This window comes from Scomber japonicus, chromosome 22 (assembly GCF_027409825.1).
Source record: "Scomber japonicus isolate fScoJap1 chromosome 22, fScoJap1.pri, whole genome shotgun sequence".
Classification (NCBI taxonomy): domain Eukaryota; kingdom Metazoa; phylum Chordata; class Actinopteri; order Scombriformes; family Scombridae; genus Scomber; species Scomber japonicus.
Genome location: NC_070599.1, coordinates 13042228 through 13070142, shown reverse-complemented (window position 1 = coordinate 13070142; position 27915 = coordinate 13042228). Strand labels below are relative to the sequence as shown.

At 40.3% G+C, this 27915-nt stretch overlaps 1 protein-coding gene across 1 annotated transcript in view; it reads right to left on the bottom strand.

Moving 5' to 3' along the window:
* The window catches only part of LOC128383462 (adhesion G protein-coupled receptor L3-like), a 156179-nt gene that overhangs the window by 8198 nt on the left and 120066 nt on the right, over positions 1 to 27915 (bottom strand). Inside the window, exons 14-21 of the mRNA XM_053343080.1 lie at positions 24306 to 24515; positions 21169 to 21389; positions 16171 to 16237; positions 13905 to 13996; positions 7088 to 7114; positions 4290 to 4458; positions 3895 to 4020; positions 700 to 796 (exon numbers count right to left, since the gene is read on the bottom strand). Of these exons, the coding sequence (XP_053199055.1) occupies positions 700 to 796; positions 3895 to 4020; positions 4290 to 4458; positions 7088 to 7114; positions 13905 to 13996; positions 16171 to 16237; positions 21169 to 21389; positions 24306 to 24515 (1009 nt within the window). The remainder of the gene's footprint in view (positions 1 to 699; positions 797 to 3894; positions 4021 to 4289; positions 4459 to 7087; positions 7115 to 13904; positions 13997 to 16170; positions 16238 to 21168; positions 21390 to 24305; positions 24516 to 27915) is intronic.

Here is a 27915-nt window from a genome sequence, read left to right as displayed (position 1 = left end):
TTACTATAGTAAACTCATCATTTTGTTTTGTACAATTTCATTTCATCTATGATTGCATTTTTTCTTCAAAGTTTGATTGTCTAAATCAGTCTAAATCCTTCCTCATTACATACTCCTTTTAATGGCTAGATGCTAGAAAAGATTTGTCGGTGGTACAAAATAACAAATAATATTTTCTGTCCAACTATGAGACCAAAAAAAGGGTGTCATCCTTTCAAACTCTGCCTTGTATTCACAGTCACATTCTTTTTTGTCCAGGCAAAAATGTTCAGAAACATAACCAGCAGCTTGTGCACTGGGTGGCTATTTGACAGCAGTTTCAGTGGATTCCATTTAAAATACTTAAGAGCTTGCTTCAATATTTGGTGAACATTAACAGTTGAGTGGAGAAATGTGTCTTTTACTTGGGATTTTAATTGTTTGGGAGCACACTATTGTGAAATGACTTATTTGCCTTGACTTGAGGGTTTGCCTCAGGGTTGAAGTTTGGTGGTTAAAAGCTTTACTTGTCCAAAAAAAAAATAAAGTATTTTGATGCACTGGAGCCCCTGTGTCACACTGAATGGAAAATGATTATAAGTACAATTCAAGAAAGCTTTTGTGAAAAAAAAAAAAAAACTCTATTAGTCCTGAAGTCTAAGATGAAGGCCAGTGTATTGATGAATCATTCAAGAAAACACTTGCTGTGGGACCAGTTACCTCTGTTGAGTGACGCAGAGCTGTTGATGTCGCCGGTCATAAAAGAGGACTCAGACTGTTTTCTGACTGTGTCATTCCACATCCGACGGATGCGGCTCTGCAGAGACAAACAACATGTCAAAACACGTCAGTACATTCACTCTGAACATTGTTGGTGATCCAGATAAAAAGTTAAATTAAATGAAGACGCACATATTACTATTTTTTATTGTTTTCTTTCAAGTATTTACCCTCAATCTCTCACTTATATTTCTACACAATAATATGAAGCAATAGAAGAGGCTGTCAGCTTGATACTTGTATTTAAACCATGAAACATTTCAGCTGCAGGGATAAGTAACCTCCAATTAAAGATGAGCATCAGTACTGGAATAGGTGAAGTCAATAATAAAGTCATCAGTCAAGCTCTCCGAATCAGTGTCTCGGGTTGCAAAGGCTCAATCCAAGAGGGTTCATCCTGGTTAATTATGATAGAGTCCCACGGGCTGTTGCACAAGCTAAGGGTCTGGATATCCATCCACAGAGCCGACTATTTTCTATCTTGTGCCAGAGGGGCTTGGCAGAGGAATTCAGATTAACAAGGAACAGGGTTGGTGATGTTGAAAATAAAACAAATGTTTTGTGAAGAAATAATCGACTTAAGGATAATTACAGTTTGTTAGAATCTGTATCATATTTTTGTAGTCATTATTCCTATCTTTAACAAAAAAGATTGTACTTAATTAATGGCAAGTGGTAAACTTATTACCCAAAGTGTCCTTTGTTAAGATGGTACAGAATGATATCTGAGGCTAGGGATATTTCAGCTGCCTTTCGTTAGCAGTTACCCATTTAAGAAAATAAATGTATTAGCTTTCTTGCCAAGATAAGCAGATTTTAGGTTAAAGCTAGCAACTGGTTAACTTTGCTTAGCACAGACACTATGAACATAGAGACACACTTAGCCTAGCTCTGTCCAATGATAACTAAATGTGTTTATCAGCACCTACCATGTTTGAATAACCCATACAATAAGTAAAGTGCAAAAGCTAAAGTTCACAATTTTCCAATGGAGATACTGACTATATCTGTTACCAGGCAACCAGCAGAGCCTCCAAGAAGTTACTGCTCCCAGCCAATAAATAGTCTTAACCTCCATAATGAACCATAACCATATTAAACAAATGAGGTATGACATTGTCTCTGTTTTCGGGCTCTATGCTAACCTATGCTAACCATATACTGGCTTTACCTTCATATTGGTATCAATCTACTCATTTGGTAGGCTACCATTGGACAGAGCAGGTCTACATGTACTGTAGTGTTCTACTGTTGTTTCCAGTCTTTGTGATGAGATACTCTAACCTGCTGCTGGATATTTCCTTAATTTTAACTGAGAGAGACCAGTCTTCTTATGTAAGTGCCATTTAATGAACAAGTAGGGTAAACTTCCCAAAACGGTTAACTTTTTATTTCAAAAACTATATCATTATTGTTTTTCTGTACAATGAGCATGAACCACCAACATTTTTGATGTTTTCTAACTTTCAGTTTTGGCTCCAGATACAGATGTTTAGATCATCTGGCTAAACTTCTGGCTTGTTTGCAACAATTATGATCTTCTGACTGCTTGTGATTCTGCCCTGTCAGACTGTGTTGTAGTGATGTTGTGCATTCTCAAATCTCAGTTATTGCTTTGGTGAGTAAAATATAAGCATAACGATATAAATAATTGCAAAAACTCAGAAATAAGACCCTAGGTGTAATAAACTAGAATAATCATTTCCAAATTAGACTCACTTGTGAAGAAAGGTGAATCCGACACCTGACACTGCATTTAAGTATCTTTCAACTGCCATACCAGCAATTTACCATATGTGCAATAATAGCAAGGTCAAATATAATAATGACAGGACAGCCAAAATAGTAAAACAATGAAGTGAAGCAATGCTTTCAAGACTTTGTTTGTCTTAAACACCTAAGACAGGCTTCAGCTTAATTAAGTCATTGCCACCACATTAACTAAATTTGGAGCAACTGCCACTGTGGCTTAGCCAGTCTCTTCCCGAAATTCTCCACTGCAGGATGCCAGTTAGGCCGTGAACTTTCTTTATTATCACATCATAAATGATGTGGAAGCTGCCCACGCAGAGGTGTTATGATCAATACTGAACTCTCTCAGAAGGATATGTCCTTTCAGGCACTTCTGTGTCAACCCTGGATGACACATAACTCTTACATTTTAACAGCAGCACATACTGTCACAGCTGATCTCATTAACATACCGTTCGTCATGTTGTCCCCAGCACTGGAGACACAGATGGGTTGAGAATGACAGTGCTATTTTTTTTTTTTTTTGGGTGGGGTAAAAACTTCAACCATTCATAGCCACTGGGTTAGAATGTACTTTGCTGATTACACATTCATTTAGAAGCCTCAGAGTTACAGCAGTAAACAACTGCGTTTTTCTGAGTGTTTCCATTCCTGTCTTGCTCTCATGAAGAGACTGAACATGAGGTTAGAGCCATCTTGTCAACGCACTGTGTATAATTAAACGCTTTGATCTGTATGTGGAATCCAGCTTGTATCGTGGGTTGCCACTGAATGCTTGACTCTAAGGACTATTTATAATTGAACACTGGAAGGAAATCGCACTCTTTGGAATATGGATATGATGTTCAATTATAGTGTATCATGGCGATTCATCCTATACTTTATGTCAATGTGGGAGGAATCCATTAAAAATTTACTTTACAAGGAGACTTACCACAAAATACACACATTTTGGCACAGTTGAATCTGCATTAGAGCATGAACACATTCCTCACAAAAGCTTGAGCCAATACTTAAGTCTCAGTGTCACTGTATCAGTGTGCAGTCCAGGCCTGCTTCAGTGAAAATTAACTTCAGTTTGACTTTATGTACTTATTTTTTTTAGCTCAAGACACACTACATTTTCCTCTTATCCTGCTTGAAATCTATCAAGCATACTTACACAGCCATCCTTAAATTTCTTTCTAATTTGTTCACTAAGGAGGTGCATATATTACTATTTAGGATCAAGCCTTATACCAATACAGACCAACACATTGGACAGCATACAATTCTGTGGCAATTCAAAACTACATGGATGTCAACTTGTTGTGTATTGGAAAATTTGTAAAGAAAAAAAAGAGAAAAACAAACAAAAGGAGAACAAGATAAATGTCCTGCCACCTGTGAACCTGTAGAGTAACGTCCTGGAGCGCGAGAGGCAGTTCCCTTCCCAGAGCCGATGGAGCTCTCCACACTTTTGCCGCTGCAGCAGTGAGTACGGAGGCATTTGCCATACTCCTTACGCACCTGTGCAATGAAAACACATGGGAAGCACGTACACATAAACAATTAGACCAAATCCAAGGGTCACAATCATAGGGTATTTTCACACTTGGCACATTTGGAGATGCCTCTCCAGCATGTTTGCTGAAGCATGAAATGAATTTAATGATGGTCAGTCAGCTGAGGGCACAATAACAATTTCTAGGTGTCGGGAGTTTTTCTTCTAAAACAGTTTAATCTCATTGCCAGGTGTGAAGTCACAGAGCACATCTTGAAAATAAATGAACCCATACCTTCTTCTGCAGCACACAGTGGAAGATGAAGATGAACATTCCCTGCAGGGAGTTGAAAATGGTGAACAGGTAGGCCATGACCACGGTGCTCTCGTTGACATACATCAGGCCAAAGGCCCATGTCAGGCCCAGCAGACACAGCAGGGCAATGGCACCAATCACCCATGATCTGCAACATAAAGAAAATCTCATCTCACAATCCATTTGATGAACTCATGATGTAGGAAACTGAAAACTTCAGAACATTAGTGTAAATTGTACCAAAATACAATATTTATGAAGGTTGGAAAGGCCATTATTTTAAGAGTTTGCTTCTACTGAATTAAAAATGTAAAAAGTACTATTGAGGTTTGTCTACGAGAGGGAGAAAAGTCACAAAACAAATGAGATGATGTGATTATGATGAATAAATGTAATTTAACTTTCTGCCCTTCTTGGCAACCTTTTCCTTTCCTTCCTTGCACTCCTCAAAATGATGCCACTGCCTATTTGAAAAGCCATAGATGATCATCAAACTGCAGATTCATATATACGATAATGGAGGTCTGCATAAATAGGAGAGAACCAAACATGGCAATTTCATTAGAAGACTATTTACATGAATATATTCCGTGTTGGATTCAATTGCCTCAGGGTTGGGATAGGTGTCTTGTAAATTCTAACCCAAGCTGAAAGATTCAACTGAGATAAATGCCCATGGGAACACAGTCTATTAAGAATGAAAGGCTTTATCCATGTGCGGGCGCATCGTAGAGAGAGGTGACATGTTTCTTAGGCTTTCCTTTCACCTGCACCCTTTTAGTATTTTGGTGACTCCCTGTGAGTCGTAGTAGGCGAGCCAGGCTTAAGCTGTGTGTGTGAAGATCTCTCCGTCTAGTTGATTAAATCCTTTTACAGCCACCTGAAGGAGGTAGTTCTGCTTTCTGTCTGCAGTCTTGAGTGACACACATTGTCAAAGCATAATTATGCATGCCAGAATACCTTGATTAAAAAGTTGTGCAAACAGCGCCAAACTGTCAACAATAATGACAAACCTATGCAATTGTGCACATTAATGATTGATTGTTTCTGTATTCTGGCATTCAAGTTCATGTAGTGCAAATTAGCAGAGGTTAAAAGATATGTGGGCATTATCAGGATACACTGTATGTGCTAGATGACTGTTGTGAACAATATGATGAGGAAGAGCAGAACCATGGATGTTCTTATAATCAGTATTTTTACATTTCAGTGTGTTACTGTTACCTGATGAAGACCTATTTTTAGCTGGATACCATATTTGGATTATATTTAAAAAAATGTGTTCTTACATATGAGTGATATTACAAATTTCGTGGTATTCACCAATTTTCTCATCGTTAGAATTCATGAATGATCTAGGCTTGTCGTATGAGTCACGAACAAACAGTCTGTCTTTCTTTACAAGCGGATAACATGCTAGGCTTAAGAATTTTAATGCCTTCATCTGAATGAATTTGCCCCTGGGTCTTCATGCAAGTCACACTCCAGCATCATCTTCTGTGGGTTACAATATTCTCCCATCTAATATCTCCATGATTGTCACGTTCCTTTGACCGCCTGTCATATTAGTCACGGATCGCTTTGCTGACATTTTTTTTGCGTCTAACTTCATGCTAAACCATTTCCTCTTCATTTCTGTCACAATGTAGCGCTGCTTTGATAACACTGTGTTGGCAGCTGTTAATATTTCCCTAATTGTTCCGGGTCCTTTACTACTGACACTGTTAAACGTATTTCTTAAAAGGTTTTTTGTCTGCTGATCTGACAGCAAGACTCCATGGTTTGAACTTCTTTTTTACTCTTCCACTTGTTGATAAAATATATATAATAACCACAGATGATGAGAGGAACAGGTAGCCTTACAGTATCATGTCAATTTTAAGGCTGTTGATGATGCCAATGTCAACATCTAATGAATTCACAACTCCTTGAACTACGTGAAAATGTTCCTGCATGAGGCCCAATATGATTAATCACAACTAATGTGGTTATTCTGTGGTTTAATGAGATTCCACGAAAACTCCATCATTACACATGGAAACAAATGTTAACAGTCCCTTTACATGAACCAGTGGAAACACGAAAACTGAGCCACACCTCTCTTGTACTGTACAGTTGCCTTCACTTTGCACCCTGATTCATAAAATTTGCACCTTTATGTGTTTATATTGGGAAGGTGTCATATAGAAATTCTCCTAAGACAAGGAATGAGTGAGATACAGACAACTGTCCATCTATCGCCTGAGTGCTACCTGAATAACTGAGAGTGGCTAAACTATTTTCCTTCAGATTTACTGTGGGATTTCATTGGGTCAGCACTGGCACTTTGAATTGTAACTGCTATCTCCTTGATCGATTTGTTTGTAAAATATTACTGAATAAATATTAATGCATAAGACATTCATACATCGTGGAATTCCTGCATTGGCAAGCTTCAGATTTTTATAGCATATATGAAATAAAAATATCACTATCAACTGACAAATGCGACTGCTGTATCTACATTATGGTACTAATATTCCTATAGAGTGCACTGTGATGATACAGGTGCCATTTCAAACTAATCTTGCTTGTCAGATCTGCCGGCCATGTATATCTAAGACAGGAGTGCTGTGTGCACACTAATGTGGCCTTCAACATGACTGAGTGCTTCACAGTAAATCATGTTAATGATTCAGAGAGGCAGGGAGATGGATTTGGATCCTGATTTGTTCATATGGGGGGAGTAAATGAAATATGGCATTATGGGAAAAAGAGCCCTTCCAATTTTGTCTTACTTGATCTCAGGTTCATAATCCTGATAGCTGAACGATATGACGAGAACGTCACAAAAAAAGAAAAGAAGCAGAGATAAATCAAATGACATAACAAAGAGATGGAGAGGTGTAATCCAAAATGTGTGGCCATCAATACAAAGTACAAATTTAGACATTAAGAGGGACACAATACACCAAGAAGGAAGATGGTTTATCTTGACAAAGGAGATTACCGCTACATTCACAAGATCCACATCCAAACATACATTCATACATTTTGGGAAGGGATTTGTTAGTGATTTACAGGTGCTAACCATAATTAGCTCGGTTCACAGAAGTATCTAGCTCCCCTCATAAATGCTGGCAGACCTTCGCGTTTAAGCAGTTATAAATGGGCCAGGTGTGCAGCAAAATTAATGATTTATGAATTCACCACGGCAACCATTCAACATAATTTTCCCAGGGCTGTCTTAATGACCTGGTGGGAGAGGTACTTCATCAAGGCGATTGCCCCTGGAATGGACACAGAAACACAAGCAAGTGGGCACAAAAGAGAAAAGAAAAAAAAAGAACAAAATATTGTCCTCTAACTAGCTGCAGTTTTGTTTCAAAGGATAGTGGATGATAGAGTCACAAAAGGTCAGGAGAAATGCATCAGAGAGGACAGGATATGAAGAGGCTACGACTCACATCGCACGCAGCTTATCTTCTGGAGTTATCAGATAAAAATATGAGGATGAATTTGGGCGCTGTGCGGTACTGTAGAAGCCTTGAGGCAAAACTTCTGAGACTGCATAACACTCACTGAAAAGCATAACAGCTCACTTACAAATGAAAATGCTGAATTTTAGTCGAGTCTCATCCCGTCTGGGCTGATGCATGCCTCAAAGCTACTAATATAATATCAGTTACAGACCCTCTTGGTTCATATTTTTTAGCATCATTAGCTTGAAAATAGTTTATGTAAAGCATAATATTTGGTAAAGGCAAATTCAAATTAAATAAATGTTAAACTCATTGTACTGTATGACGTCAAATACAGCATCTAAGCAATTGTAGTCCTTCAGATCTGTCATGCTGTGCAATATACAGACATATACTGTACTGTACATTCCCGAGGGCTTCAACAGAGCCACTTCAGGGCTTTCCAAGCACAAAAAGAATAAGGAAAGCTTTATTGTGCTAATCGTGGAGCAGAAACTCTTAAAAATGAGCAATTGTAGGCTGGGAACTACTTCAGACGGTGGCATCAAATTACCACCAATTTCCTTCAAAACGACCTAATTCGCAGAGGTGCCATTTACTGCAATGTCACAGATCATTTATGTATGAGATTGCAATTGGTCAATTCAACTTGTTTTAAATCTGCATAAAGTCCTTTTATAGGCTGTTACTGGGTGGAAAAGAGGAGGTGCTGTGATCAACACAGACAGCGTTTTAATTATTTAACCAAAGGTATGCTTAAAATGCTAATCACCTCAAAGTGTTTAAGACATCAGTGGTGCAAAAGTTTTTTGATGTTGGCAGGGACGTTTTTTTTATCTTTGACATCATCCTCGTTAGCATATTTTATTTGAAGTGTTTTATCTGTACAGGGGAGCGAGATATGCAGGATAGAATTCACACCTTTCTCTTAAAAAATGTTCAGTCCTTCATATTTCAAAATATTACGCATTGGTCTGGTATTTAAAGTCAGACCGGTGCGAATGTCACGTCCTAATCCATGAATCACGGGGGCAGTGGCAGCCGGCGTCTCCATTATACAGGGTGGGGGGGGGGGGGGGGGGTTGACACACACACGCATACACACACACACACACACATCAAACACAATATCAATTCGATTCTACACCCTCTACTGAGAAATGCTGCATCTTACCAGTGCCACTCTACAATAACACATCCATCATAATAACGGTAGCTAAAATGAAGAGGAGGGGGGGGGGAATGGAAGATGAAAAACAGAAAGATGTTAAAGATAAACACAGCATAAGATAAAATGGCAGGATGCAAGTCCTAATCAAAAGAAGAAAAAAGCCGGGGGTTGGGGGGGTAGAGGGTACGAGGGGTTGGGGTGCGAGTGTGTGTGTGTGTGTGTGTGTGTGTGTGTGTGTGTGTGTGTGTGGGGGGGGGGGGGGGGGGGTATGCACAGCGTAAGAGACATGAAACATTCATATTAAAACAAGGCAGCATGATGAAACCTGAACAGAAAACGTGACATCAAATCATAAAGAAGAACCAAATAGCAGAAAGATGAGACAAAATAAGACACACCTCATTAAACAAGGCTGAATGGGCTTAATTAACCTGTGATATGACTGGATCATCACCAAACCAGTTCACCTTGATAAGTATACTCTCAAATGAAAAATACAGCAATAAGGGGTCTCCAAAGATCAACTATGGACCATTTTGTTGGACTCATTTATAAAAGTCTGGGCTAAATTGAGCGTAATACTACACTAGACAACCAGAATACTGAAAGAAACACAAAAATATATATATATATATATAAAAAAAATCAATCCATGTTAAAGAAAAACACCTACTGCTATTTTTACGCTGACTGGATATGTTCGGCTAAGCAATATCTTTGAGCCAGTAACACTCACAATGTAAGTCAGTTTTCCTAGAGTGTCTTTGTGTTGAGTAATGGAGTCTCGGCTTAAAAACCGTGTCAGATGAATGAGGCCTGACAAAAGCCGAGCAGCTTCATGCCATTTTCCAATGGTCATCTGAAATGTTGAGGCCTTTTTCGAAGTCAGTAAGAACTAAGGGTCAAGAGGGTCAACTGTTTGGTACATTATGGAAGGCCAGTCTTATAAATCATATGACACTGAGAGCTCTAGCAGTCAATATACTGTATAAATAAAACTACTCAATGCATCTAAAGGGTATAAATAATGTTGGTTTTTGTACATGAATGGACACTTAGAAAAAGTTGACTCGTCTGCCAAAGCAAATGAGTAAATATAAACCTTAAAATACAATTCTTCTCCACAGTTTGCTGTATTTTTATACCAGGTGCAAGTACTTATTTTGGATCAATGTTCTGCTCAGTGGTGTACCTCCTCCTCCTCTGGTCCCATCAAGATCTGGAGTTAGATACCAATCCATTACAAGATAAGTATCAGTGGCTAGCCGCTAACCCCATATGGTGGCTGCAGCTTCACAGTTCTCTTTCCATAACCAAATTTCAGTTCTTTCATTGCTACAAAGTGCATATTATTGATTCAATTTTTTCCTTTGTTACACACCAAAATCAAATAGGACGAAATTACACTGTACAGAAAGTGACAAAAAAAAAAAGGTTGCGAAGAATCATCATACAAAACTAGTGACTTAAACACTATAACAAATCTCCAAATTACAGCAACTTTGTGTTTTATAGAAGCAACAGGGCAAGTGGAGGCAGAGCATCTTTAAATGTCATCCCCCTCCTTTTATTGTCATCTTCTGGTGACTGCAGCGTCAGTCCAGGTCACACTTTGGCTGTGTACAAAAGAAGCACTTAAAACCTGCGGGTTCGCTCAGGAATATCCTGCAGTGAGTCTGTGATGGAAAAGCAGGTCGGCACAGTACAATCTGACATGGTGCAACAAAAGCCTGCTATATCATGCTTGCTGAAGATTGTCTTTTTTTTTGTTCTGTTGTTGGTGTGTATCACTCTGGCAGATAGAGGCCACTGTGCTGAGACAGAACCAGTGATGTGCTGCCACGAAAAATAACAGGCGGAACGCTGGTCATAAAGTAGACTAATGTGTCCAGAGTGACTTAAAGAAGTGAAGCAGACAGAAAAAAAACAGGAGATGAGCCCCCTTATCTATCACAGCAAACAGGCAACAAAACAACTTTACGCCATCTGTAGAGTGAATCTGCCGACACCAGGTAGCTGGAGCTGACATCAAAGACAATGACCGTAAATGCTGTGTCATTCTACTTTTAAAATGTACAGTAATACTCTTTTTTTTCATGTAGAGCAGGGGTGTCAAACTCATTTTCATTCAAGGGCCACAAACAGCCCAATTTGATCTCATATGGGCCGGACCATTAAAAAGATGGAAGGAAGGGAGGAAGGAAGGACAAAAGGAAAGAAGGAAGGAAGGAAAAGAAGGAGGCAGAAAGGAAGGAAGGTGAGAAGGAAAGATAAGGAGAAGGAAGAAAGGACAGGTGGAAGGAAGGAAAGGATAAAAGTGAGGAAGGAAGAAAGAAAAGAAAGGAAAGGTTGGAAAAGAAGACAGGGAGGAAAGATGAAAGGAAGGAAGGAAGGAAGGAAGGGAGGACGGAAGAAAGGAAGGAAGGAAGGAAGGAAGGAAGGACAGATGGAAGGAAGGAAGGAAGGAAGGAAAAGAAGACAGGGAGGAAAGATGAAAGCAAGGAAAGAAGGAAGGAAGGAAGGAAGGAAAAGAAGGAGGCAGAAAGGAAGGAAAGTGAGAAGGAAAGATAAGGAGAAGGAAGAAAGGACAGGTGGAAGGAAGGAAAGAATAAAAGTGAGGAAGGAAGAAAGAAAAGAAAGGAAAGGTTGGAAAAGAAGACAGGGAGGAAAGATGAAAGGAAGGAAGGAAGGAAGGAAGGAAGGAAGGAAGGGAGGACGGAAGGAAGGAAGGAAGGAAGGACAGATGAAAGGAAGGAAGGAAGGTAGGAAGGAAGGACAGATGGAAGGAAGGAAGGAAGGAAAAGAAGACAGGGAGGAAAGATGAAAGCAAGGAAGGAAGGAAGGAAGGAAGGAAGGACAGATGGAAGGAAGGAAGGAAAAAAAGACAGGGAGGAAAGTGGGCCGAAGTGGACCCCTCGGCGTGCCGGTTCTGGCCCACGGGCCGCATGTTTGACACCCCTGATATAGAGACATTTGTGTGTGGAACTGAACTAGTCTCTGAAGTCAAATCCATGGATTTTCAGTGCACAGATGATGCTACTATTGAACATATAATCCTTCAATAGTTAAAGCTGCACTGATCAGTAGTGTTTCATCATCTTTCAGCACACTATTTGGGTTCTTGGCAACTTTACTGTTTTGGTTCAATCTAACTGCTTTCATCAACCTCGTTTTCAACTGAAGCAGGCCATCTGCTTTCATCAAAAGAGCTCCCTGCCAAGCAAAAGCCGCAAAACACACAAAGGTAGAAAAACTAGTTAGTGAATGTAGTGAAGAATTCAGTAACTTAATTAAGAGGCGAGATATTTTCTTCAGGAGTTGCTGGAGACAATAACGGGAGCTAACAAAAGAGTGAATGCTGGACTTTCATTTGTCAAGCAGCCAGAAACAGGACTGTGTGTGAATGCTAATGCTAAACTGTATGTGCTGCATGTGTAAATAGGTAGCTGCGTTAGCCATTTAAGCTGCACAAGGTGATACTGTATATGTGTTAAGCTCATAGCTTGAAAAAATTCAATTAATGCAGATTTAAAGGACCCTGTCAGTGTGTTTGCAAGTTTTAGCCCTTTACTGCATATATTTAGAATTCTTGCTGACCAGTTTTGAATGCATGCTGCCCAGTTTTAGATTTATCTTTCTATAGTTCTGGGTAGGCATTGGTTTCCATTACTTTTAAATGATCCTCCCTTGGTAATGTAGTTTAAATGCAGATTAAAACATTGCACTCACAAGACTGTAACTTTATTCACTAAACAAATGCTGGCTTGTTCATTTTGATGGACTACACAACTAAGGCAGGTCTCAAGAGTCTGCTAATTTAATTTTATACAGAAATTAACAGAAGCCTGAATATCCATTGGCAGACAAATTACCTCCAAATGCTAAAACACATAATTCTGATGTAATGTGCAAATAAAAAGGAAGGATTTTGCCTTTTTTTCATTATTCCATAAGGCTTTCTGTATCTTTATTGAATGCATGTAAACATAGCATATGTCCATGTAAGTGGTAGATAAACACAATCTAGTCCAAAGTTATTTTATCTGAAACTTTAAAACTTGACATAAGTTACCTTTGCAGAACTCCAATTAATTTTATCCCTTGAGTAAATGTAAAGAGTGGTGTTCACGCTTTCACAAAATTAGAGTCTTATTGTCCTTCAAGCTTTCTTATTATCTGAAAGCAGCCAGACATATTTAGATAAACAAGCTCACACACACACACACATCCACACAGCCACACACACATAATATGAATATTCATCTTCCGCATGTTGACACCAAGATAACACCAGGTCAGATCTGTCAGACCGCCCCTAGCCTTTTTCCTGTGCAGACAACAGTGTTCTCCTGATAATGATGGGGATGCAAAAGGATACCTGTTTGATTTTAACCTTGTCTGACACAACCTTTCAGTTTAACAGGAGTTACTTACCTTGCAGGTTTAGATTCCTGGTTTGCTGTTCACAAACCTAGGTGCTTTTAATTTTTTTTTAACAATAATAAAAAAAAAAAATCATATTATTTAAATACAATCAGGATCAAACATCAAATTCTTCCTTCCTCCCCCTCCAAATTACCATAATGGACAAGAGAAAAGAAGAGAACAGTAGGGTTAAAGAAATATAATTAAAATAAGAGCATTAACAACCCTGTGGACTTTTGATAAGGTTTCAAAATGTCAAAGAAGGAGGCGAGTCATTCGAGAACACCAGTTTGAATATAAAGTACTCTTCAATAGTTGCTTTTTAAAAAGAAGGGGTCATTAAACACAAGGAAACAGGAGGAAATAGGCGGAAACCTCAACTCGCTGTGAGTGCAATTCTGCTGTCAGAGTGCGTTTTGGTGGAAGCGAGCCCATCACACTCGTCTTGAAACATTCTTTCCATCTGTAACAAAACGTCACTGGAATTCTATTTCTGGACGACTTAAATGGATATCTGTGCGATGTGAGTGCTCTTACTTGATGTTGTCCAGGCAACCGGAATCTGGTTTCAAGATGGCAGTGTGATGGAACATCTTGTAGAGAGCGATGCCCAGGAAGATCACATTGAGCTGAGGGAGAGAGAGAGAGAGAGGGGGAGAGAGAGAGGGAGAGAGAGGGAGGGAGAGAGAGAGAGAGAGAGAGAGAGAGAGAGAGAGAGAGAGAGAGAGAGAGAGAGAGAGAGAGAGAGACAGACAGAGATTCACAGAGACAGTGAGGGAGGGAAGACAGGATTGAAGGGCTTGTATGTTTCTTGTTTCAGTTCCATTCATTTTAAATCAGGGCACTTTGTAGCACAAAGCTGGAACGTTGCAGCCAGACTTGGTTTCCCACTTTGCCAAACAGAGCGCAAAATCTTAAGAAACCTCTGTGGTGGTACGGACGGACTAAACAGGAGCGGTTTAGACAAGATAGCTGCATACTTGTATGAGGGAGCCTTTCCATCTGACTTATTCACACTCGTCTCATCATATTCACACTTAAAGGCAACCACAGGGAATAACTGCCACCGCCGCTGCATTCGTTTTCCTTTACAGTTTCTACATCTGTCAAGGATACAAAAAAAACACAAAAAAAAAACAACAAAAAAAAAACAGTTGGCGTTGGTTGGAAGTGGAAATCTTTGTGAAATGCTTGAAGAACTTTCAGCATTGTGACAAGACACCGTTTAATACAGCATGTTCTCTTTTACATTACAAGCGATGCCAGCCTATAAAAGGGCAGGATAACATTTTATTGTGCTGTTATTTGTCATAAAATAGGGCATTATTTAAATTCTTCCTGCTCTGCTCTTGCCAAGGTGTGCCAAGTAGTTCACTTTCAATATGTGCCAAATGAATCATCTCAAAAAACAGACCTTAATAAAAAAGTAATTTAATGAATAAAAGCAAACACATTGAAACGGGTTGAACTTTTGCACCCGTATTTGCCAAACACAATGTAATTAACCTGAAATTTAAGACATAAAAAAGAAAAGTATTGACTTTGACTGCTGCAAATCAAACAACGTGTATTAAACCATGCTTACTTTGGTGTTTCTCATTATTTTCCTTTTTCTCTGTGAGTCAGTAATCAAGAAACAGAGAAAGATGAGTCAAGTATGGGGAGCGGGCGTAGGGATCTTTTCAAAAATGACTCCTTAAAAAAAATCACAGCAATTAGTACCAATTCCTTTACCGGCTGTTTACAGGTGACATTCAGCTAATGTGAGGCAAGTGACGAATTTCAGTCATTTTTTTTTTTATCGGCTTAAAAACGTGTCTCTGCCTAAACTCCCGCGGGTAGAATTGGATCGGCGCTCGGGACTTCTTTCCAACACTGATATTCTTGTTTGTAAATTGAAGAGAGAAAGAAGTGAGTCATGAGGCACACAGAGATGCATTGTGTATGATTACACCAAACTGGAGCGTGAAAGTGCATTATGCATGTTTGGATTTAGTAACTGGATCGTAGCTGGGCACTAACAGGAATTATAGATTTTTGGGTTTTCTTGCTGTAAATAATCCTGCGGGATATCCGTAGAATCTCAGAGATATTGCCACATTTTTTTTTTTGTTGTTGTTGTTAAAGGTGTTTTATAAGGCGATTTCTGATTTCAGAGGTTTATTACGATGACATCCAGGTGTTTTGGAAAATGAGAAGCGCAACTCCGGTGACATAGCAATATTTACAGTTTGGCATGAGCTCATATACTTACCAGATTCAAAGCAGATGGATCAATAAAATAGAGTATTTTATTAGAAAATCGGGGCTGTCCTAGTTGTGAAAGGCATAGTGTGTGTCTGTGTGTGTCCTCCTTGCATAATACTATGTGTCTATGTGCACCCGGAGCTGTCTGCGTGCCTGTGAGGAGGAGATGGAAAAAGGTAGTAGAGTACAAGTTGGAATGGGAACAAAATCAATCATAATCGCAGTGCGGATTACTCCAACACTGCATACTGAGCAGAGTTCACTCTCTTTCTCTCTCTCTCTCTATCTCTCTGTCTCTCACACCACCCTCTCCAAAAATTGTCTCAGCCGGTGACTGCGGCGGGGTGACAAACTGCAATATATTCTCTGCACCCCTCATTCGTTTTTCTGGACGGCTCCGTGCCCGCCGGTGGCATATATGCTCAACAGGGCAGAGAGAAGAGGGAGGATAGGAGCTAGAAAAAGGGATCTCGGTGGACCATTTAAGCGGTGACCCGCAGGCTAAGTAGGGTTAATGAGTAGAACGTTGGGTGGGGTGGGTGGGGGACATGCTTACCATAATTATCAAGGTTGCTGGTCCTATGAAACTCCAAATGAAGTAGGTGTCCAGGCGAAGCCAGCAACTGCAATGAAAGAGATAGAGTGAGGGGGAAACGGGGATATGAAGCAAGAGAGGGTGGTGAATATGAGTGGAGGGAGTGAGGAGGGAGGGAAGAGAAAGAGAAAGATTGGAGGTTATGGCTTTATACTCCGGCTCAGAGGATATACATCAAGTGGGAGGCTGGTGTGACACAGAGGAACAGGCACTCCAAAACATAGATCGCCGCAAGGGGCTTGAAGAATTATGACCGTCTGTAAGAATTTAGAGGAAAAGGGGCTTTCAGTGCAATGACAGCATTAATGATGGCCTTTCATGGCCATAACAGGTGTATGATAGAAAGTAAAAGACAGAACACATGTGGGGTGTAGCCAAAGCTAAGAAGGATGTACCACAAGGCTGACAATGACCAGATTTTAAGCTGATTCTGTTTCAATTTGCTGGGTTAAGGTAGTAAAGTACCATTACAGATGATAATTTATGGATGATTCAATTAGTTCTCAATTGAATACTAACTGTATCACTCCAAAGGAATTAGACTGACCTTGACCCAGACAGACATGGCCACACACTGAGTCCTTAAGCACTCAACAAAATGTCTTACATGTTCGAGTTAACTGCGATGACTCCGTCGACTGCTATAATTATGTCAATAATGAAATAACGCGCTCTCCTGACCTACTTCATATGAAAACATTACAGAAAGTCAATTCTTCCTCCTTTGAATAAAACTAGATATAAACCTGAAGCAACAGAGCCAGTAGAAGGTGACAGCACTTCTTTGAAAATGGCCAAAAAAAAGGGGGGAAAAAAATCTTGATTCATGACCTGTGGTTGAATTATTAATCTTTTAATCTCCGCTGCTGCAGCAGATAGACGCCTCCATTTTTGGCTACTGGAAAATTACACTTCATACAGCAGTGTTGTCATTCAGGCTGACAGAGAGTGAAATGGAAATGGCAGAGAATTAGCTGTAATTCAGTAGCATTTTAGGCAAATTGAAGTGTATGGGACACTTCAGAGGAACACACCACTGGATTTTAGTGTAAAGAAAAGTGCAAAAAAAAAAAGGTGCAGCAAATGTGTATGTCATTACATATGGCACACTATTTTAAAAAAGTGATTTATGATTATAATTTAAGTCTTGCTTTTGCATAAAACCTACTCTGATATTACGAAGAGCTAGTGTCATAGTAAAATAAAGCAATATACAATCTATGATGCGTTGAATGCTATTTTGGTTGGAAAAACAAAAAAAAGGGGCATCTCAAGTATTTACAGAAAAAAAGCCAACAGGTTTCCAATTGACACAAAAAAAGCTCAGCTGCCATGGACATGTTTACACATATTTCACTCCTGGTCTCTAAAAGACTCTGCAAAATAGCAGACAATACTTTGAAATGAGAGAGAAAGCTGTGTAAGAAGTGACAGGACGAAAAATTGACTGTTCCCTTTTGATGTTACCGGGACTTGATACGTCTCCCCCTCACTAATGTCATCGGACGAGAGAAGGAAACGCAGAAAAAAACACACACGTATGGACGCATAAAGCAACGTGAACAAGTGCAAACAAAAGATGAACAACACGCACAGAACTCTGGCAGCTCATCAAAGCACACGCTCCAAACATTGGTGTTATAAATTATGCTGAAGGTTCTATTGTTCATTCTTGCCTTCTTCTTCAGATCATAGAAAGATTTAAAGGCATGGTGGGCGGCGGGAGCTGCAGGCTGTCATTTTCTTCTGCCTCCTCTAACACCCCTTCTCCACTTGAGTCACGGTTGTGTTTGGATTTTGGAGCACGTTTATAGTTTTTTTCTCCTGGTGTGCTACTTTTTTGCACGACTCCTTAAGCAACCGAGCAATACAGACCAGAAACACATGCCATGCTTGTGCCCCGACAGCTTGTGCTAAGAATACTGACACCTGTGTGCCATCAGCCTGCGGTGAGCTGACACTGAGCTGTCCTTTAAGCCAATGAAACATAATCTGAAAAGACATCTTCACAAGAAAAGAAAGTCATTTAATGGAGGTGATAGTATGCGGATGACCAATGCATAATGAGTAAGGAGACGTGGAAATATTTCAGCCGAGATCTCTAACAGCCTTTTTAATTCAGTGCTTAAGGACACAGTGTCCTGGAGTATGAACTGTAAGACCTGTGCATGTTATTTGCTTACAATGATTTAAGCTGCACTGTATGTTTGACCACTAGTGGATCTATGGAGCAATGTTTTGGGTGAACCACTGTTTTATTGTTTGTGCTCTACTAGTATTAGATAAGATAGAATAAGATAAGATAAGATAAGATAATCCTTTATTACTCCCAAGGCGGGTAATTTACAGCTACAAAGTTGACAGCAAAGTTGACAGCAAAAATAGAAAGAGAATCAATAAAATAAAAAAAATAAAAAAAGTCCTGCTAGTGTTTTTTATGTTGGCTATACACCAAGGAATGTTGCAATTTGCCAGCAAAAGGCAGGAAAGAAAGAAAGAAAAAAAAAACTGATGCGAGAGACCTCCAAAGCATGGGTCATATGACAGAAGGAGACAGTGAAAGGTGTGAGTAGTCTGCTTCTTGTACTGTAGTCTTTGCTAAATCGTCTACTTGTATTGTAAGAAAGTAATCAGTGAAGAAACCTGTATTACAACTATTCTTGAAAAAGCTTTAACAAAACATAACCACTGTGATTTGTAAGTAATCAATCACCCGCTAAAATATCATCCTTTCAGTTGATGTTATTTTCCAAATTTAAGTATTTAAGCTATATTATCAAAAAAAAAAATGTCTCTCAAAATCTTCGATATGTAGCTGCTGTATCACCAAGCAAGACTTAGCACCAACTCAATTTATGATGTCTGTCCAAGATCACGGAAATGTATTCAGCGTGTTTGTTAGGCCTCAAGGATACAAGCTATAATTTTGGTGAGGGAACAAGCAAACACAACTGTTTACAAGAAGACTCAACAGGGCCCCTTCAATATCCACCATGATCCTGAATGCTAACGGGGACAGGGGGGGGGGGGGGGGGGGGGGGGGCGACTGTTGCAGCAACTAGATTACGGAAAGTAAAATGTAATTGTATCTCCAGAGTTTACAGGTAAGGTTGATTTATTACTTTCATTAAACTAGAGGAATAACACTGAGTCACATGCTCACCACTAAGCAGCCTGATTGGACAGAGGAATAATAAAACCCGTCTTGCTCAAGGGCACATTAGAGTAAATCCGACTTCATTTTCCTTGAATCAGTCACTGGGAAATGACTTCAATCATCTCAAATATCTACCAGGTGAGTACTCATGAGTGCAACTTGTTGAATATTTCTGTAAAAAGTAAAGCCTTTCAACCAAACGATAATGCTGTTACGGTCCCAAAATCAATTTGCAGTGGGACTACGTGCCCACTCCCCCACCCCCCACCTCTCCTAGTATTCAGCACGTGTCATGCCTTGTCCCTTCCCTCATCCTTCAATGGCTGCGGATAATTGTTCCACCGGTGGCAGCCTTTAATTATTCACATGATGCCAAGGCTCAGGCGGTGGCAGCTATCACCTCATCCATCACAAAGAACTTTGGCTCTGCCATTCTACAAATGCACTGTCGGCCGGTTGAGCGCGTGTGGCAATGTGTGTGTGTGTGTGTGTGTGTATTCGCCATACGTGATAAACGTCTCGGAAGCAAACTGCTGATGCTGGTCTTCATTATTTTCAGATGGGTTTGAGATTAACAGAGAGGGATGGAGGGAGATCCTATGCTTGGCATTACACTGCTTTATAGGCCACTTTGATTTCTTATGTGACTTCTGGAGGCAACAAAAAAAAAAGCCGGTCTCTCTCACTCGCCTATATTTTTGTTAATATCTTCTCTCTTTTAAACTCTCTCTCCCTATTCATACTCCCTGCCCTGCCCTGCCTCCCTCTCTCCTTAAATTTCTACATTCCCGTGCTGCGCTGTACTGTAATTTGTGCATCCTAAAATGCTAACAACATTAACAACAATAGCTTGAGATTCATCCCGCAATACTATCTCCTGAAGTTAGCATTTTTCACTGTCAAAACAATGTCAATTTAGCAGTGGGGGGCAAACGAAAACGCAGCTTGAGTAACCGTTCCGCTTCATTAAAAGTTAACGATGAGCGATAGCTATTGGAGCATCATCAGCGAGGGTGTTGATGCTCCTCAAACCAACACAAACAGTTGTCAAGTTGTTAGCAGGGTTACTGTGGCGGTGGATACACAAACAATGGCGGGGTTAAGCCGGAAAAGAGACTAATCTTTTTGTTGTTTGTTTTTTTTCCTTCCTAGTTTCTCCACTTAACCCCTGACTAAATCACAGCTTCTACGTTGCTAAACGGTGGATAACACCGTGCCTGTTAATTTCATTAAGGTAATGACAATAGCTGGAAGAAATGGTAGAAGCTCCTTTTGAACTGCAGTAACATTCGTAAAATTTGCCTCATCAGTCAAAATCAATCCATCAGCCTTGTATGCATCCTTAAAAAGCTTTGAATCCTACACTTTTTCTTAATGCAACACAATATGCAACATCAAGGTATCTTTTGTTAGATCCTCACTGCCTGGGAAACACCCATGTCTTTCAAATTCCACAGCTCTCAATTTGTGATCCAGGCTTTGGTCTTTAAAATCCTGCATAACCCTAGGGTTACTTTCTAGGGTCACACTGCAGTTATTCCTTCCCAGCACAAGAATAAATGTACACCTGTTCTAACAAGCTGAGTAGATCTATTGAATGGATCTTGATGTGTAAAATTGGTGGAGTAATCCTTTAACATTGCACATATTCCTAAAAGGAATAGGAAAAGGTGAAGTGGACCAATATGCTTAGCTAGGAAAGATGTCTATGTATTCTTCATGTGTTATTTTGAGGATCACATGCAGACAGGAAAACCGGTGCTCCTGCAGCTACTTTTCAAGCTACCTCCACATGTACTCACACTCTGTCTGTGCCGTAACTGCGGTAGTCCACCGCAGCTGAAACGGCTACAATTAACGCCGGAACTCCGTAGCCCACCAGGTAGAAGTAACGTCGGCGGGAGTGCTCGCTCTCGAACACCTCCACCAGCATGATGTAGAGCTGCACGCCTTCCAGGAACATCCACGTGAATGCCGCCAGGAAGAAGAAGTGGAGCAGGGCAGCGAAGACGGCACAAGCAATCTGGGAAGGTTTAAGTGGTGATAGACAAGGAATAAAATCAGAGAGATGAAAAGAGAGAGAGGAGGGAGATGTGAGATGTGAGCATTCTCTGCATTTCAAACAAAACACTTTTAAGCATTCAGCTGTTTTCCTGAAGGATTAAATTCCTTTCTAAAGGGCATGATATGACAAATGTCGAAGTGTGTCATCCAAGAGGCTGATGACCAAGCAGCATTTTCTGACCTCTCCGTGTTTGTGTCTTTCCAACAATTAACATTGCTAAGCTTTGTTTGGCTGCGACGATTGGACGTCTGCCTGTAGTGACTGGCAGAAGAAGGCTGCAGCTACTGAGCCCATGTGGTCTTGTTTGCTGTAGCTGGCATGGATGACAGAGAGATATGAAGAATTGAAGTCAACCATCCAAGAGCTATTTGGAGTTCAGTGCATTTCACACTGCAGCCAGGTGCACAGACATAATGTAGTTACACACTTTCTGAGTCGATAGAGATATGTGCTAGCAAAGTCCTGGATACACGTGCAGGCAGACCCCCCCCCCCCCCATACAATTTCTAACAATAATAGTATACAGTATACTTACATGGATTGATCTAATTATTGGCTCAGTTGAACATAACTGGCGTATTTTGTCACTGCAATGGATTCAATTAAATAACTAAAAGGTTGAGTGGACATTAATTGCAGTCCATGAGAGTGATCTTAGAGCTGGGCTGTGAATCACACCCATAAAATGTTATGGAAGGGAAAGGTGTAGGGCCAAAGTATTATCTTTAACTTCACACTGAAGAGGTTTTGGCGCTAAACTACAGCCTGTGAGTTTGGCTGTTGGCACTTAAAGTAATATTTGAAAAGCAAGATATAGATTTCTTCTAAGGCTGAAAGATAAGGACTTCTCACTTCATGAATTTCTACAACTCCCTCAACATTTGTGAGCTCTAAGCAAGGTATGGAATAACATGATAAAAACAATGGCAATAAATAACTACATTTATTCTATAAAGGACTATTAGCAATAAGTAGTATTCAAGGGTCTGACCCCATAATAAATTTATAAGTATAGAGATCATTTTTACTGTGCTCAGATGGTACATTCACCAACCCTCCAGCTTTGTGTTCCCAAAGAGAGAGCACAGCTACACAGTAACTGCACACACTGCCTCATTAACAAGCAGAAATGGCACAGTCGCAAGAAGCTTTTTAGGGATTTTGTTTATTATTTACTTGTATACTTGCATACATAACAAAAAATAAGTGGAATAAAGTCCTCTACCGTCCTGTATACATGTAATAACTCCACATTTGTCTACAGTATGAGCGCTGAGCACACATACTTGAAGATGACTGTGCGGTGACAGCATGCCTCCACCTGCTACCACAGCTGAGCTCCCACAGTAAAGTAATGCCATCCAACTACAGTTATTATACCAGGAGAAGATTTCGTGTATTGAACAGCTTAATCCAGATTAATATGATGTCTTTACAAATTGGAAAACTGCACGCAGGGGTGGTGCGGTGCACGTAGGGAGGATGTGGGGTGAGCAGATGATTCATGTCAGCAAGTGCATATAGGAGTGATCTAGATAGGGAGGCTATAACAGTGTGTTGGCAAGTATGTGAGTGTATTTCCAAGTGCGTGTTTGCTGCTTCTATTCAACCAATGGAGGTTACATTTGTTGAATAAAAAGCATCCAATTCTCTTTTTTTTCAGTATTTCTTCTCTGTGAGCCAAACAGGAAAAAATAGAAGGAAAAAAAAAAAAAAAAAAATCAGGTCCACTGGCGCTTTCTGGGAAGTACTACTCACAGTGCAGCAGGATACCAGAGTTTACAACAATTTCAGGCTCTAAAATGTCAGATTCTAAAGAGGAGATGGTGTATAGTCTTCAGCGGAGATTTATACAGTACGAGCAATTCAAGGAGGCCTTCAAGCAGCTCTTAGACTAAAACCAATTGAAAAAAATAGGAAATCTATGTCATTGGTTCAAAGAAATGGAAAGGGAAAACTGAAGAATTGGCTTTTTTTGTGAAAAGCACAAATAAATGAGTTTTACTTTCAACTTTACACTTCTCAATGTTGAAAACAGATATTTTCATGTTGTCCTACTTCTAAAAGGTTCTTTATGTAAGAATCCGAAATTCATCAATCAATCAGACGTTATTTGTATAGCACTTTTCATACTTACAGTAAGTTTCATACTTACAAAGTGCTTTACAAAGTTTCATGAAACTGGAGGCCATCGAGTGAGTTGCAGTGAGCACCCCTGTTGTTTGCTCACACACGTGTTCACACTCTGCCAGCATGAGCGAGAAGTGGTGCATTACTAATGTAGGTGATGTATTTTTTCCTCGCTTACATTTCTCATAATATAAAAGATCTCTAATGTTGTACACAACCGTGCTCCAACAAAGGATCTGTTACTCCCAGTCAGTCAGAAACCTGGGTTAACTGGGCTATGTGTGAGGCTATTTCTTAGTTGGGCGCCTAACCCTAACCCTAACCCTAACCCTAACCCTAACCACATACATTTTTATGCTGTTGTTCTTGCATAGATTCAACTGATAAAATTACATGAATTGTTATTTTGTGAGCTTGAGCTTGATGCTGGTTGGTTTGGATTTTATTACCTTTGGGCAGAGTAAAGCTTTTTCCTGAAATGTCAAACTATCCCTTTATAAAGTCACTACATTCCTTTAAAAATATCATATAACCTAATGGAGTTGATTTCAAGTCAGCATTTTCCATCCTTTCAACCTATATAGTTTTTTATCTTGCCCTTTTCTTTTATTAGTACCTTTATTTCATGGTTTTCACTAAACACTACTAAATGTCAGGGGGGGGGGGCACATACAGTACTGTACACATAAATCGTTACTTTAACAGTAGTTCAATATCTCTCCATCAGCACTTATATAGTCTTACCGGCTGGTCGCCCCGATTGATGCCCACTAGGAACAGGGACTCGGCGATGAACAGGCTGATGCACAGGTTCTTGTGGATGGTGTTACGATCGCTCTGGAGGCCGCGGAAGAAGCAGAAGGTGAAGAGGCTGATGAGCAAGCAGACCAGCGACAGGAGGATGCCGACCCAAGTAATAACATCCAGGAGCATGTCGTGAACAGGGTCTTTGTTCTGTAAGACAGAGGTGATGAGACAAAAGAGGTCAGCAACATTCATACAAACTCTAAAAGTAATTAATGGAGCATTTTGTGTTTTTGCAATTAGACTGCAATGTAAGAAAAATGAATGTATGCCATTATTATTATGTAAATTGTTAAAATGAAACAACCATGAATGAATAATGAAAAAACACTTAAAATGAAATCATCATTCCATTCCTGAAACATCCCTGAAGCTTTTATTTTCATCAGTATTGTTATTAGTTTGGTGAAAGTGCATTCTCTCATACCTCAAATAAACAAGCACACAGTGAGCCACAGGTGGCAGATATGAATCATGAATTAGTGAGTGTGAATCAATCTAAAATGCCCCCCTATCGTTTCATTTTGGTCCCGCCGACAAAGAGAAACAAAGTGAGTAGTCCAAAGGGCCGCAGGTGTCTTAAGACCGGCACAACAGGAATACAATCAAACCACAACATGGTCAATAACTTTCACTGTTGCTTTTAGATAATTTTGTCTTTTCAAATAGTAATTTGCCACCACAGCCAGTTTTGGGCACTAAAAAGCCTTTTGCTGACAATAAATTTGCAGCTTTATGGGAGAGATAAGGATCAACAGTGATTCCACAGCAGCCATGAAAGAGAATTTACATCAGTCCATAAAAGCAGAGTGCACATAGGGGTACTTGGACGGAAGCGGGAAAAGGCAACACACCCTTAAACAGCAGAATCTGCTGAATGGCTGACTTCTGTGGCCTAAAACAAACAAATCTGAAAGCAACACCGGACACTGGCAATGATAAAAACTGAAGCTTTCAAGAACTGGAGCTCAATTAGGAATGCATGATAGGTTGCATCTTATCAATATGTATGGAATTTTGAACATCCCAATGCTTTTCATGCCGATTAGAAATCCTCTTAAAGACGTCTCATTGTACGAGCACATGTCACCGAAACAGATGTAAGATTTCCAGTGCAATTCACATCTGGTATTAGGAATCATTATCTGACAATTTTGTATCATGATACTGGTGGGGAAGAAAAGATCTGCCAAGACAGATGCCAAAAAGCTGTTCTGCATATATGAAACACGAGAATGAAGCATGAAAGACTGACATCTTGATTTATTAACTAAGCATAATTACTGCATCCAAACACTTTGGTCAGCTTGTGAGGCTCCTTAATTTCCCAAAGGGATGATCCTCTCTTCGGGCTGCTGAGCATTGATTTAAAAAAAAAAAAAAAAAAAAGTGGGGGTAATTTTAAAGAAATCTGCCAACCTACTTCTACATGTCATCCCTGCTGGGATTCAATGACTATCTGGGTGGAACTTTTCAGTTTTTTTTACATGATGTCTACGCCTGAATACTAATGAAGATCAAACAAGCATTATTTCAACACAAATGTTTAAAGGCAGCTGGATAATTAGCATTGACAGTTTACGGTCAGTGCAGGTGAAAGCTGAGCTAAACCATTCTTAACTGTGTATACATCAAGTGATGACACTGTGTATTAACTGCCCTTTGAAATCAAAGGCTGTGTATGCAAGTCTTGGCCTCCAGCAAATAATATATGACTCAGAGCTATACCATAGGATAAACCCGACAAAATATTTGCTTACGTTGAAAAAAGCTGCAGAAGCATACTATATGTCTAATATTCCTCTCAACCAACCTCTTTAAATCATATTTTGACTACAGTCAGCAGTATATTCCAAGGGAGTGGGGAAAGAGGGACCATCAACATCCGTGCCCCCTCCTCCCCCCATAAAAAACAAAACAAAACAAAAAAACCAATGCACACACACACACACACACAATCAAGTTAGAGTAAGGAAACATGGGGGGTGAAGTATCGCACAAGAGCCTTGTTTGGTGGCAGCTCAGCTAACACTAGCAGAGAGGGGAACAGATGCTGATCATTAAGGGGCTCTGGTACAATAACAGCCGCAGTGCTCCTTGAGTCTGGGGAGAGCGCTCTTTTGATTTTCCTGCCTGATGAGCCGTTGTGTATATGTTTGGGGGGTGGTGGGGGTGGAGGGGAACTGGCAAGATGTTATATAGAGCAGACGTCGTGATTTCAGCCCCCTTACTTGAGAAAGTGTGCCTACGCAGTGGGTTGGCAACAGATGTTGACGTTGTGCCTGTATGCTCTGTAGGTGTGTGGTACATGCAACACATAGGTCTGTTTACAGTCCATTGCATGACAGAGGTATTGATGCAGTGGGTGGTACAATCGGTGGCGTATTGTGAGAGGACCCTAAGGTCTCCTGGGCTAGCGAGGTGTGCAGTGGCTGCAGGCTCTATCCATCACAATCTCAGCTTCAATTGGAGAGGGGCCCGGTCAGAGAGAAAGAAAAGGCAACAGAGGAAGAGAGAAAAAGAGAAAAAGCTATAGAAACATGGAGAAAAGGGCACAAAGTGTATCTACACCTGGGTGATGGATTTACTGTGGAATGATTTCTTTGTTCTGGGAGGTGGATGATGGCTGAGACGTCGTCAGCCACAATGTCTCTGCTGAAAAGTTTCCTTTTACTGGGGGCTGTGCCCAGGCAGGATGGCAAATGATGAGATCTATAGAGCCGCTCCACCTTACCTCACACCGACAAGCCTCCATGATGAGAATCCATATAGCGGTATCTAAAGTGGGCAGACGTAATTTGCTCTGAAATTCACTCACTGTGTCGCAAGGGCGGCCGAGTCATACAGCATCCATGTTACTTAGCAGGGCGAAGCGCATTTGTCTATATTCGATTTGTCTCCCAATCTTTCTCTCCTACATTTTTCTCTTATTTCTTAAACACACATATTTTTCATTCCAGACAGATGCCTGAGGAGATTGGCTTTGCCCTGATCTGCTCGCGCATTGCTCAAAATAAGGCTTCTGGGCACTCGAGCAGTAAGACGAGGAGGGGAGGATTGGTAACAAGCCTTTTGCATTGTGCGCTGGTCATTCTGGCCAAGCCATCTGAACCTGACATCAAATCATATGCACCTGATTACCATAACATCCTGTGTCCAAAGGAAAAAACCTGTTTTCAGAAATGTGTATGAGGGTAAAGTGGCGAGGAGAACGTGCGTCAATCCTTTATACCTCAAAGAAACACTCTCTGCATGGGGCCATGAAGCTAATCCAATTAAAATGCATAAATCTCCCTATATGCCTCTAGAGCTGAGCTTTGACTCATGAAATACAGTCAGGCAGGGCAGACAGTTGCGCTATGGGGTAGTGGCCCACTGCAGGGAGTCATGTGACAAGTTCACCTACGGTATGACCAAGGATTTATGATCTGCACAGGAATGAGGAACAGTTGCAGTGAGGGCATATGAATCAGGGGTCCTGGCAAATTTGTCACGTTTAAAAGGGCTGGGAGAGAGATTCCAGCTTCTGTGGCGGGAGTTGACATTCAGC